The following is a 14,433-nucleotide window of genomic DNA, read 5'->3' on the forward strand; positions in this document are numbered from 1 at the left end:
ACAACCATAGTTGTTTCTACATTATATTATCTTTTTTTTTTACTTTTTAGTGCATATTAATTTGTTTTGAAATAGTTTTTTTCTTTTGAAGTCGATAATTTCTTTTTTTGTCAAAAGTTTTTTTTATTTAGTGTCAATTTGTCAATTTTTTACAAACATTCGGAAAACTGCAGGAAATTTGAATTATAAATATTGAGTCAAATCGGATATTAAAATTGATATTCTTCTTTCATTTAATATTTGATTAACTTTAAAGGTGATTAATCACGTTTGCATGATAGCTAGCGTTGCTCAAAGATTCAAAAGCCTCATTTATATGTCTTAAGTAGTAGTTATATCATTTTAAGAACTCCAGTTTAACTTTGAATCAAGTTAAAGCAAGTATATCTAAGCAAGTAACAAACTTTTTACATCTGGATATTATATCATATCATAATTTTGCTACTTAGATGTACAGTGTAAACTTCGAATGGGAACGGGTAGCTATTTAGTAGGAAAAATTTATCTAGTTTCTATTCACTCGTGGCTCGATATGTGTTTTTACTTACCAATAAACTGGAAACATAAAAATTATTCATATGGGTTATATATTCGATTGACTTTAATATCTTCGCCAAGTGTTTAGCTGATGTGAATGGTATATTACTGATAATGTATAATTATATAACGATTTTACTTGACTATACCAAAAGGAGGGTAATGTTTATCGAATATATGTTTATTGTTCTGCTACATTCTGTAGTGATGGATTTTAACATTTGATATGCTAAATTCGTGTTTTATGAATGACGTAGGGTTTAATACTTAAATATTTACGACGCCTGCAATTATAAAAGAATAAAAAATATTTTGTTTAATAACAATGTTGGTGTTAAATAAAATTTAGTAAATGGCCAATTCCAAATATGCAGGGTGTTCCACATAACTATAGGCAAGAGAATGCCATCAATTCTATATTTAATTTCCACCAAACAACTTTCCAGTTTTTTTATCTGCTCTACCATTTATGAAATACAGGCTCGTTAATTATCGTTTGTAACTTTAAATATTTTTTTATTAATATTTATGAAATTAAATTTCTATAAAAGGCAAAATTTCAGAAAATAAAATTTATTAAAAATTATACCTTAAAATGTTTTTCCTTAACTTTAGTAGTTCAAAATTTTAAAGGAAATTTTACGATAAACAATCAAATTTTCTATTTTAAAACATTGAAAGTAAATGCCCACTAGATATTTACATTAATTTTTTGTCTAAAAATTTCAAATTTCGTATTTTGAACTTTGAACGTTATTATCAACGTAAATATTAATAATAATTTCAATTTGGATAACATTAAATGAGAAATAAATTCAAATTACAAACGATAACAAACGAAGCATTATCTCGTAAATGGCACGTCGGATCTAAAAACTTTAAAAGAACTTAGCATAATAGACTAAGAGGATAGACCAAATGGATCTTATTTATCAAATAATAATATTTTCGCTATAAATAGTATTCATTGTGATAAAAACTTATTCATGCTGACTATTGGAAAAACTTGATCTGAAGGCAATGAATTCATGAAAGCCTCTAAATCTATATTAAAACATCTTTCTAAATATTATATGTTTGTTTTTATAAATCTTGAATGGAATTAGGAAAATTCTAATTTAAAATATTTTTTATATTATGTAGTAATTTAATGATTTTAATATATTTCTTGGATTTATTTAATTTGCGAAATTTTATGTAATGAATTTATTACGAACTAAAAATTTAACAATTTTCATTAATGAACATATAAATTTAAGATCATTTCCAATTTATGTTCGTTGAATCTATTCACTTATTAATAATTATTATGTTATTTTGTATCAAGAAATAAAGAATAATATTATTGTAATTTTACGAATATATATATATGAACTCACAGAAATATCTCAAAATCTCATTGATACATCATTTATTTAGAATCTATTTAACAGTTTTGTTAATTTGCGTCTCATTGCAATATTAAATCTGATTTCATATCTGCATGGAACGGCAATCATTTTTTAAGGGTGCGAGATTTTTAAGGGCGCGCTTTTAAGCAGCTCAATTTCATAAAAAAAACTTTGGGAACTTTCTACTTTAGTAATAAAGATAACGACTACCAACTTTAATGCGTATCAAACAAAATATTTTTTGTATATCCGTTAAAACAGCATTATTAAAGTCGTTTTGTCGATGATCTAGACGCATGCTAGACTAATCAAATGTAATACTGCGCCGAGACAAATATTATTCAGCGCAGAAATATCAGTAAATTAAAATTTCATCCACCCGAAAAGGCCTTTAATTGAAATTTGATAATTTTTTATGTGTTAAGTCTTTAAGGTTTAGAAACGTCTAGCTTAACTGATATTTCTGAAACAAAACTGTCGTGAAATTAGAATCATAATAGTATTATTATAATTATTATAAAATTTTTCAATCGTGTAATTTGGGATCAAAATTTACACATTGGGAAATATTAATTATTATTCCATGTAATTAATAAAGCTATCATTATTTGTGGAGTGTGGATAAAATTATGGCTTTGGAATTACTATATAAAATTTAAATTTTGGATTCACTTGATCAATTGTTTAATAGTGATTTTGATTTTAAATAATGCTTCCGAAGTTGGAATTTTATCCATAACCTTAAATGTTTATAATTTCCAATTGATCTACAACAAGTAAATTTGTTCATTTCTTTATTTGAGATAAATCAAGTGACATTGGACGTTATTATTTGGTCACTATGTCTTGTCGAATAGAATATACGATTTTTTACTCTCAGTAAAGAAATTGTGATTATTTAAAAACTGACTATGAAATACTTCATTTGCCTCGAAAGATTTTTCAGGACTATATGCGACCTTCATTTCGAAGGGTTTTATCACCTGTTAAAATTTTTGCACTATTTTCCTAGACATCCCCCACTTTTCCATGTATATTCTTCTTCATAAGTGGGCAAAAATTAAAATTTTATACGTTTTATTATATTTATCAGAAAATGTCAATAAAATGGGAAAATAGGAAAATTTGATCAAATTTACCGTAATAAATTGCAAACAATTTGAAATATGGCAGTCACTGGGTTAATTATTTAAGTAGAAAGAGTTATATAATCAATTAATTAAAAGTATTTAAACCAAAAAATTCGTTTTGATATCTAATAGGAGGTTAACTCATCTTTATCTCTACTGTTTGAATCATTTGGAGATATTTAAGTAGCTACAGTGGAGCATTCCTCCTCGTTGTGCAGCTTCTAGTCCCAAACGCTCAGCATGTTTGTCTCCTAACCAATACAATTTTGTCATTTCAACTAGAGACATCTTTCTTCTGAAATAATTATTCCAGTTCAATCTTCCAAACTAGTTGACTGTATTTATATTCGAAAAATAAATATGGTGTATTTTTATCATAGAAAAATTAAATTTAGGAGAAGGCCAAATTCCATTTTAATTTTGCCCAATTCTTTATTCTGTGAATTCTTCATACTTACACTAATAGTAACTGTACCCGCAATATTAAAACATTGTTAGTAAAATTGATGAAATTAAATATTTTATTTTAAATTCGCGTACCCAGTTTTTATTTTCTCAAACAAATCAAAATAGTTCTATTAACAGAAATTTTATAAGTTTAAACGTAATGTTATTTTAGTTTACGAAATACTTTAACACTTTGTGCTTACGAATATTTATTAATCTCGCGAACTTTTATCTGCATTTTTCTCATATAAAAACAATCATCCTCAAAACGTATTGATAATAGTTTTTATTAGTTACCACACTTCCGAAACTTCGTATTGGCTTCAGCATCATAAGGAGCTTGAAAAATTTAATTTTGTGGAATTATCTATAAAAGAAGAATAACAAAAAATTTATATTGCATAATTTTAAGCTTGTAGTACAATTAATAATTGTCGAGATCCCAAATAAAATATATTTCACGCTCGTCAAAAAGAAGCCATGTTTGAAGTTTCAGAAGCACGGTAATCAATATAAATATCTTATACGTACCGTGGATTATAAACTCTGCCAAGTGAAAACGATAACTGGATCTGATAAAAATATAACAGAAATAAAAAATGGGTAAAAGATAAATTGGACAGTGGTAGAACCGTTTTAAATTAATTTATTTTTTGATCGTTAACATTTTCATTTAAAACTTGAATATTACCGACTTATTCAAGGCACGAAAGAAAACAAACCCCAAAAAACGTTCTGTGTAGTTTTTAAATAACATTATTTAATAAATTTTTAATTTTATTTGTTCTTAAAATATTAAGTTTTTCTCATGTGTATAAACAAATTTTAAATAGTAAATCAAAGTAAAATTAAAAAAATTAATTTTATACTTTGATTTTCTTTAAAAAAAATTAGTTTCAAACAAACAACTCATGTAAAATATTTTTTTAAATAAATAAAAAAAATAAAAAATAAAATGGAAAAAAAACATCTTCGATGAAATGAAAATATTTGTCTTTATTTATTTTGATGATTGTAAATAACATTTGGAAGACAAGCGATTTCTTAATTTTTATTTAATACATTGAATCCCTAATGCCCAACGATACTACGAGACTCAACGTGTTAGATTAGTTCAGTCAACAATATTATACTTATCAGAATTCTTCAATTAAGTATATTACTTTAATTTCCGGTGTTCAATCAGATAAAAAAACGTTTAATAACTTTTCTCCTTAGAATATTATTTATACTTAAAGTGTTAGAGAATTTAATTTGTAACGGTTAGAAACATTAACTGCGATGTGAATGTTTATTAATTTACATAGTTAGATGATTTCCATATAACCGCCACTATGTCTGTTAACACTATAATTAAAAAAAAGGAAAACAAGGATTGAAAACCTGATTTTGAGTTCGTGAATGAATAAAATTTGACAAATTAATGGATCTTTTTAAACGATTTTTTTAACGCAATAAATACAGCGTTTTAAAACAATTAACTGTGTTATTTTTTCATCTTTTTTTTATAATATCTTAGACAAGTTTTCGAAGTAATAATTTGGAATTAGTACTCGGTTTAACTGAAGAATTCTAACATGTTAAATTTTTTGAATCTTTTGAAATTAACCCGTATTGATTGGATTAAATTGGAAATTTACGTAAACTTTTAAATTGTGACCTTTTTGCTTGTGTATAAATATTTAATGGTAAGGTGACCATTCATTTGTCTCAGGTTTAGCGGACCACAAAAAATAAATAAAAATTATAATTTTTAAGAAATATATTTTATTTAATAAAATTAAAAATTGTCGTTTCCGACTTATAGCAATATTTACGTAAATTTTCGATATCTTTCAGTATAACTTTTTAAAGACTATATAACTTTCGAATTCGAAAATACCTTTCTATATTTCTTTATAAACATTTTCGAATTCATAAATTTTTAACTAGATAACAATTTTATTACATTATCATTTTTCTTATACATCGAACACATTTATTTGGTCAAACTATAATTTTGGCTTATATTCTCAATACAGTAGAGTCTCGATAATCGGAAACGTCCAGTAACTTTAACACTCAAAAATGATATTGTTTGTATATATATATACATTTAATATGATTCTAAAATAAAGCAATAGCATACACTAACTCGTGTTTAATGCTGTGTGTCCAGTCTCGTTTGTGAAGTGGTTTTAGAAGATTATCGAGACACTACTGTAGAATTTTTCTAACCTGGCCCATACTTTAATTATTATAGACATTTAAGTTAAACAATGCATCCCACAAATTCATAAAAAAATTACCCGTATTTGTGGAAAGCCTGATTCATATTTTGGGATTAAGCCTACTAAAAAAACGCCGTTGGCTAGCATTATTTAGAATTTGGGTAAAAAAAGTGGATATTTTAAATAAAAATACTAACACTAAAATCAATAAAAACGTTTGTTATCTGTTCGTTAACAGCTAATTCAATTATCACACTCATGACCGCTGTCTATTTTTAAAATTATTATTGTCCATCAAACCCATCTATCTAAACTTTGCTAAATATAGTTAAAATATTTGACTCATGGCTGTGAGTAAACAAGACATTTGTTAAAAAAAAGAGAGTGTATTGATATTTTCACCTTAATTAAGTTAGAAGAATTAGTAACCTTTTTTCTATGCTATTTCTCCCAAAATTTCAACTGTGGGATTTTCAATAACATTTTTGGATGAAATTAAACGTAATTCCAAACTTTTTATCGTTTTATCTAAAAAAAAAATAATAATAATTGTTACTCACAATTTAAAACAAAATGTAGAGCATTAATAATTTGTTTGTTCTTATGTTAAGCATGATTCGAGAAAGAAATATTTTCGTCATTAATATAGAATGCAAAAATTTTAAGAAAAAACGCTTATACATAAAATTAGGGTTCCATAGTTAAGTAGTAAAAAAAAAAAAATCTTACATATTTTTGAATGTATGGTTATTACAAACGATTGAGTAAAGAAAGCTTTATATTTGCAAAACTATAAGGCCTAGTGATATTCAATAACTATTCGAAAGAGCATATTTTCAAGTTTCGTTTACGTCGTTGCAAGTTTTCTTAGTTTTCTCTCATTTTGATGATTTTTTTTAATGTTCCTTTTTTTATGTTTAAAATCAGAAACCTTTCACAGGAGGGAGATAGTCTAAGGAGGAAAAGGCAATGTCCCGACTGATAAATCAACACCCATTCTAAATCTTGAAATGATGATAGAATCTTGAAATTTTGAGAGGATATTGTTTTTTATAATGTAAGTGTCATTTAAGAAAATTATTTTTCGAAATTCATTCCCTAAAGCTTAAAGTAATGAAAGAGGATATAAAAGTTATATACAAACCGTCATTTTTGGGTACATTTCTTAACCGATTTTAAAAATTTGTTCACCTACAAAAAGCTAAATTATCAGCAAGTAACAAATTTTAACTCATGGAACCTTAATTTAAATAAAATAAAATACACCCCATGTACATGCTGATAATGTAACATTCTATAGATGAAAAAATTAAAAAATTTAAGTAGTGAACTGAAAAATGATGGTTTGTATATATTTCCATAGAAATTTTCAAAAACTATTTTACCCTTTTAGGGGATGAATTTCAAAAAATCCTTTCGTAAATGACACCTACAGTAGAAAATCAATATTCTCTCTAAATTGTAAACTTCTATCATTGGCGATTTAGACTAAGCGTTGATATATCAGTCGAGACATTACCTTTTTCCCCTTCTAAAAGGTTTACGATTTAAAAAAAGAAACATTAAAAGAAAACATAATAAAATTTTCAATAAAATATTGAATTAAGAATGCCATCATAATCTTAGAACACTGAACTAGTTAAAAACAAATTTTCACACGAGTTAAATTCTATTGAAAAAATGAACACGGAGTCTTGCTTTGATTAGAAATTGGTATATGTTTGTACCTGTATTCATTTGTAAAGTATTTCTCAAAACACCTTGTAAAGTTGCAATCGTATTTTCTAACGTTACTTTTAAATTATTTTCCGTTTTATACATCCAAGCTAAAAATAATGCTGCAAATACATCGCCAGTTCCTGTAAAATTAGCTGGTAATTTTTTTATTTTAATAGTAACTTTTGTTGGTTTTCCATCTAAAAAATCGGGATAAATTTTAGTTGAAATTTAAATAATTTATTCCAAGAAAAACATTTCCACTTACAAATTACTGAACTACACAATCCTAAGAAATATTCATCAGTTCCTAAATTTGTACTTGATATTGCAACAGTTTTAACGCCTTTTACATGAAATTCATCAATGGCTTTCCAAGCGTCGTTTATAGATTTTATTTTTATTCCAGTTAATAATTCCGCCTCATATTGGTTTGGTGTTAAAATGTCAGCCAGTGAGATGATTTCATCACGATAAATAGGCAGTAATTCTTTTGGCACGTACATTTCTCCATTATCGCCCATTACAGGATCACAAACTAATAATAAACAAGATCATTTAATTTTTTTAACTAAAAGTGGCAAACTTATAGATAAGAAAAGAGTATAAAAAGTAGGTTAATAGAAATTAGTCAGTGTTCCGTATGAAACATAGCAGAGAAATACTTCTTGCAAGTTTTTAGGTATAACATTATTACAAAAAAATTTTTTTTCTATTTGGACTTTGGAGCAGAATATCTTTTGGTAACCTTAATTTTGTGCCAAGAGTGGACGTAGTGACAGCAAGTGACGCAAAATGGTATTTTATTTTGCAATAACTTTTGTCCAAATAGTGACATTTTAGAAAAATTTTAAATGTACGTTTGGTTCGTAATAAATGTATATATCATATTTTGATACAAAATTATGGTAGCAAAACCAGAAATGTGGAAAAATTGCATTTGTTATATATAAAAGTTATAAAAAATGTATGCTGCGACTTATGAACATAGAGCATTCCAAATTCGGAATCAGCGGATCAAAATACTATTCATTCGTTTTTGCTTTGAACAAATTTGTATACCATGTATATATGAAATATACATAGTATATTAAGTTTGGTCCAAAGTTTGTAACGCTTAAAAATATTGATGCTACGAAAAAAATTTTGGTACAGGTGTTCATAGAATCACCTAAGTAGTCCATTTCCGGTTGTCTGTCCGTCTGTCTGCCAACACGATAACTAAAAAACGAAAAGAGATATCAAGCTGAAATTTTTATAGCGTGCTCAGGACATAAAAAGTGAGGTCAAGTTCGTAAATGAGCAACATGGGTCAATTAGGTCTTGGGTCCGTAGCACCCATCTTGTAAACCGTTAGAGATAGAACAAAAGTTTAAGTGTAAAAAATGTTCCTTATAGAAAAACAAACAACTTTTGTTTGAAACATTTTCTTGTAAACATCACCGTTTACCCACAAGGGCGCTTATTAGGTGCAGTTTATAGTATGTATTAATATGGGAATATTAGTTATGTGTGTGTGGCTATTTAAGAGTAGATATCTTTCTTTATTTACGTGACGTCAAAAAACAAACGATAGCGTCATCAACACTTATGTACATGGTATTTAAACAATTAACTCAGTCAATTGTTTGTTTTCACTTGTTTTTAATGAGTTACTTTGATGGCAAAGCTAATATTGTTTCTTCAAGTGAGGGTTATAAAGATGAACTAATATAGAAAAAATTTACCATATATTAAATTTGGATTAATCGTTTTCAATTTTTTAACTTCTTCAGCAATCCTTCGTAAAAAAGATGGTGATCCAACATATCCCGTTAATAAATGTGTATAAAAATTCAATTTATTTTTATCTAGACCTTCACTTAAGTCATCTACAAAAACAAACAAACACTTAAGTAAACACTTGAATGATTAAAATATTAAATAATCAAATTTTAAGTAAATAACTTAAAAAATTGTATACCAAGGTCTTTTTCATTTAAAACTTGGCCCTTCCACGAACCATAGCCTGTATGATTCGAGAACTGGACAGAATTTAATGGATCTACTTCAAAACCGAGAACCTAAAAAATAAACACAATTTAAATAACTGGTGAAAATGTTTTAATTTTCTTAAACTAACCTGTAATGGGAAAGTTGCAGCCTTATTACCAACATATCCTGATACGACATGGCTTTGAATTGAAAGTACTCTTGGAGAGGTTGCCATGTTGTTTCTTTCACTAAATATTGTTGTCTACTGAAAATGTATTAGTTAATAAATAATTTCTATTTATCAAATTTATGACGTAGCATAAATTTATCAGTATTTAAACTATGATATGTTTTGCAATTGTTAGATTGTTATGGGATTTTATCGTTTTAATAATATTTTGTCTGAAAGAACTAAGTATTTTATTTCTGGAATTTCCATACAACAATTAACTTATTTTGGGATTAATTAAACTAATTTATTCATTTGACTTATAAATTAAGGTTATCGTTATTTAAAATAAAAGTTTTAAATGTAATATATTAAATTTATTAATTAAACTTCATAATGATACATTTTAGTACTTATTGCAACAATTGAATGTTACCAATTGTTGGGCAATTATTTAAAAAAATTTCTGACATTTCTAAACAAATTTGATAAGTATGGAATTTATTTTGTTGCACTGAGAGCAATAAGTTGGACTAAGATAGAAGATATTTGCTATTCATTTTATGACATCGGTTAAGAATTATTTAGTCCGAAGCAAAAGTGAATTGTGATTTAAAATTAAACAGATCTATTTATTCATATTTATTATTTATCTATTATAAAAAACATTGAAGAGTTAGCTTGTTTGTTTAAATCGGATTCGAAATTTTTTTTGTATATAAAAGCTAATTTATCAGCGAGTAACATGAGCTGACTTTTTTTTCAAAAAAATTGTATATCCCTACGAAAATTGCAATAGTAATAGTTTAATCTTAAGTGTCAAAAATTTGCCTATAAAAGTCCATAATACACTAAATTTCAGGAATTATTTTTTTAATATTACTGAATGTAATCGCATATATTGACATTCGTAATCATATATTGGCATTTTACTAAGGTACTAAAATAATCATTTTTCATACCTATTACTTACCAAAATTTTTAAAAAAGTAATAGATGCATATCACTAATAACAGAATCCGTAAAGGACTCCGCAAAATTAGATAGGAAAATGGCTTTTTGTGAAACTTTTTCAAACCTATTATCCAAGCTACACTAACATTAAAGTTATAAAGCCCTTAGCCCGAAAACTAACCGATAAAAATTTTGTGGCCGTAAGAGCTTTTGATCAGAACAATCCAAAGAACATTTTGCGGGCGATTTGAAAAAGTTTCACAGAAAGTCATTTGCCTATCTAATATTGCGGGGTCCTTTATTCATACTATGTTAAGAGGTTGCCTAACTTTTGCAATCGATTTGGTCTGGCAACCTATTATTTCATATTATTATGGGTTAAGTTGGTATTCCAATTTTACATTGGAAATTTCCTCCTCCTTCATTTTGATTGTCCCTTTATTATAAATCTTGAGCCAGTTACCGATGAATTAAGGATTTTGCAGTCCACTCCCAGACTATATAGATATAATTTCGAGAGTTAAAAGATAAAATTGGGATCTAGTAAACATAATAATTGCAAATCGTGATAGAAAAATAAAATATTAAAGTGCTTATATCGCAACTTTGACCTAAGAACTTAGTACATAGAACTTTGATTAAAACTAATTGATTTTCTTAATAGCAACATGATTAATGGAATTAAAAGTTTTTATACCATGTATATATGAACTATACATAGTATTATAAGTTTAGTCCCAAGTTTGTAACGCTTAAAAATAATGATGCTAGGAAAAAAATTTTGTCATAGGTGTTCATAGAATCACCTAATTAGTCCATTTCCGGTTGTCCGTCCATCCGTCTGTGGTCACGATAACTCAAAAACGAAAAAAGATATCGAGCTGAAATTTTTACAGCGTACTCAGGACGTAAAAAGTGAGGTCAAGTTCGTAAATGAGCATCATAGGTCAATTGGGTGTTGGGTCCGTAGGACCCATCTTATAAACCGTTAGAGATAGAACAAAAGTTTAAATGTAAAAAATGTTCCTTATCAAAAATTAAACAACTTTTGTTTGAAACATTTTTTCGTAAACATCACTGTTTACCCGTGAAGGCGCCAATTAGGCGGAAATTTTATAATATGTGTACAAACTATACACTAAATGTCGGTCGGTAATGCAGAACACTATAAAGTCATTTACATATGTACTATACTTGATTATCAGTTATGTATGTGTCAGATGTTTGTATGTGTAATAAAGAAATCAACACTGACTATGCATGGTATTTCAACAATTAACTCAATCAATTGTTTGTTTTCACTTGTTAATTATGAAATTAAGATGAAGTAAATTTTTTACTACAAAATGGATTCTGATGATAAAACTTGATTACTCTCTTGGATTACTTGAAATCTGTAATTTTTACTTCATGGTTCTGGGGCATCCTGGGGCAATCTCTACCCAACAATTAAAATTTTAATTTTCGAAAAAAATCATGTACCTACCCTAGAAAAACTGGATTATATATTAGCATATCTCCGATGATTTTTTTTTTTTGATAAAAAAAGGTAAAACTGAGATCATAATAAATTTTAGTAGATGTACACTTGTTTGTGTAGATCTACTTACATCACAATTGATGTACAGTTGTTTTTAATTAAATCACAAATGTTGGGTGCTTGCTTCTGATTTTTCTTACTTACATTTTGGAAAATTTCAATTTCATCTCAAATATTACTTCCATAATATATAAAAATCGAAATCATTTTAGTTTTTTAAATTATATTTAAAAAAACACATGTGAAAATTCATTAAGTTAACAACAATAAAATAAAACAAATAAATTTTTTCGCCATTCTTTTATTTATGTTCAAAATCAGCAGATGGTTCTGCTTTAGTTTTGATTGATACTTTCTTACGACGTGTGGTTTGTTGCTCGGATGATCCCTGTGGTAATTCAAATGAATCGTCTTGCATACTATCAAAGCTTATTGTTTCTACATCAAAGCAAACGTTTTTTTCTTCTTCTTCCGTTTCTAGTTCGTCAGATTTTTGATGGGATGATCCTGTTGGACGATCATGTTTAATTTTATCACCTTCCATGTTTACAATACGGTTCATAATCATTGTATTGGTAATTGTTGTTATGGTACGATTTGGGATATGTGGTGTAATTGGTGTTATTAGAATATCATTTTTAATTAATTCTCCGTATTCTTTTTGTGGTATTACTATATCAGCTTTCGATTTTTTTCTTAGCTGTTTGGTACCAACATACTTCTTATTTAGTCCGGATGTGATTGATTCAACACTTAAATATTTTTCATTTGGTGGTGCTGTATGCTGTAATATGTTTTTATGCTTTGATTCATATGATTTTAATGCTAATTCAAGTGCTTCTAATGTAGGACGGTTTGATTTTCTTCGACGACACAATGGTGCTTCTTGTTCTATTGACATTGTACTTGGGCTAAAAAAATATACTTTTATTTTGATGTAGGCAATTCGTACAACATATATGCTGCCAAAAAACATAAATGTAAAAATATGACAAATAAAAATTGGAAGAAGGATCTTTGATTTTACAATTACAAGTGATTGTCCATAATATTTACTTTTTTCGAAATGTTTTCATCGAATTTAAACTTTCTTAAAAAATCAAAAACATACCTTCCATGTTCGGTAGTTGTATTTTGATTTAAAAGTGGATTACTGTATGCATTTTCCGAAACAGAGCTATGTAAAATTCTTCGCATATATACCAGCCTTACTGAAAATTAAAAAAAAAAAACTATACCGATTTATTATTTACCTTTCGAAATAAATTGAAAGTTGTTTATAACGATATAGATTTAGAGAAAAATTTATTTACTTTAATAGTAAATAAAAAAGGCTTAAATGTGGTTAAAAAAGAAGAGAAATCGAGCCATAAAGCAATTTTAGTTCTAAAAAAACTATACCGATTTATTATTGTCCTTTCGAAATAAATTGAAAGTTGTTTATAACGATATAGATTTATAAAAAAATTTATTTACTTTAATAGTGAATAAAAAAGGCTTAATTGTGGTTAAAAAAGAAGAGAAATCGAGCCATAAAGCAATTTTAGTTCAAAAATAAAGATTTCCAAAGTTAGTTTGCTTTTATAGTTGTTAATTTCTTTCTTTCAATTTAATTTTAATCTATGGAGCAGCATATTTGTACACAGAAGGGAATTATAACAAGAAGTTAAAACTGTAAACTAAATAATATTTAACGCTATAAACATAATTATTTTAAGCGACATCGCTATAAACATTGTTTTTACTAAATTACATTTATTCGAACCTGGATAAGCGAGAAAATTCTATGAGTGAATGCAATTACCAAGTCGCGCAATTTTTAAACCTCAAAAGCTTCCATAGGTGAGAAATAGAAATTTGCATAATAGAGACTCATTTTACCTCTATAACATTAACGTTTCTTTAACTGGGACTGAACCTGATCCTACACTAGAAATATACCATTGTAAAATGAGCCGCTACTGTGGTATACACATAAGAAAATTGACAAAAACTCCCTAAGCTAGGAAAATTGAAAATCATCCATATAGATGAGAAAAAATTTCTGGTTCATCTCGTTTATCCAGGTACGGTTGTGTTAAGCTTAATAGATATTTGATTGTTTAGTACCTGAATCTACTGCTTGTACACTAAGTCTAGAGCTTTCAGTAGTATTACTTCTCCGAAAAAAGCGCCGGAACCTTTCTAGAACATTACCAAAACATGAAAAAGAAGTCTCAACTGTATGACTGTTGGTACCTTGGTTGCCCGAAATATTTCTGGACATTTTATATATTGTGACATCTTGTCATTTTAAAAAAAGTATATTATTGTTCAAAAATAAAAATCAAAGAAGTGTTTGGAATAATTCAAAAATATTTGGTTG

The 14,433-nt window shown here is 27.1% G+C and overlaps 2 protein-coding genes across 2 annotated transcripts; both read right to left on the minus strand.

The window, feature by feature from the left end:
- Positions 1–4,972: 4,972 nt before the first annotated feature.
- On the minus strand, positions 4,973–9,789 carry LOC123301724 (pyridoxal kinase). The gene is made up of 6 exons (XM_044884602.1): positions 9,554–9,789; positions 9,395–9,494; positions 9,159–9,302; positions 7,700–7,969; positions 7,443–7,631; positions 4,973–6,243 (listed from the first exon to the last, which is right to left on the minus strand). The coding sequence occupies exons 1-6, from the start codon at positions 9,638–9,640 to the stop codon at positions 6,152–6,154; spliced, it is 882 nt and encodes a 293-aa protein (XP_044740537.1). The 5' UTR covers positions 9,641–9,789; the 3' UTR covers positions 4,973–6,151.
- Positions 9,790–12,331: 2,542 nt separating this feature from the next.
- Positions 12,332–14,368, minus strand: LOC123305955. Its single transcript, XM_044887798.1, has 4 exons — positions 14,307–14,368; positions 14,178–14,252; positions 13,180–13,279; positions 12,332–12,979 (listed from the first exon to the last, which is right to left on the minus strand). Exons 1-4 carry the CDS (start codon positions 14,332–14,334, stop codon positions 12,370–12,372), a joined length of 813 nt encoding a protein of 270 aa, XP_044743733.1. The 5' UTR covers positions 14,335–14,368; the 3' UTR covers positions 12,332–12,369.
- Between the last annotated feature and the right edge of the window lie 65 nt (positions 14,369–14,433).

This window comes from Chrysoperla carnea, chromosome 1, assembly GCF_905475395.1.
Source record: "Chrysoperla carnea chromosome 1, inChrCarn1.1, whole genome shotgun sequence".
Taxonomy (NCBI): domain Eukaryota; kingdom Metazoa; phylum Arthropoda; class Insecta; order Neuroptera; family Chrysopidae; genus Chrysoperla; species Chrysoperla carnea.

Excerpts from the sequence above, each read along its gene's own strand:
- LOC123301724 (XM_044884602.1), bottom strand. The coding sequence starts at position 9,640 with ATGGCAACCTCTCCAAGAGTACTTTCAATTCAAAGCCATGTCGTATCA. Across the intron at positions 7,970-9,158 it reads TAATCCAAATTTAATATATG|TTTGTGATCCTGTAATGGGC; the intron begins GTAAATTTTTTC and ends GTTTATTATTAG. Across the intron at positions 6,244-7,442 it reads TACTTTACAAATGAATACAG|ATAAAACGATAAAAAGTTTG; the intron begins GTACAAACATAT and ends TTTTTTTTTTAG.
- LOC123305955 (XM_044887798.1), bottom strand. The coding sequence starts at position 14,334 with ATGTCCAGAAATATTTCGGGCAACCAAG. Across the intron at positions 14,253-14,306 it reads AAATATTTCGGGCAACCAAG|AAAGGTTCCGGCGCTTTTTT; the intron begins GTACCAACAGTC and ends GTAATGTTCTAG. Across the intron at positions 12,980-13,179 it reads ACAACTACCGAACATGGAAG|CCCAAGTACAATGTCAATAG; the intron begins GTATGTTTTTGA and ends ATATTTTTTTAG.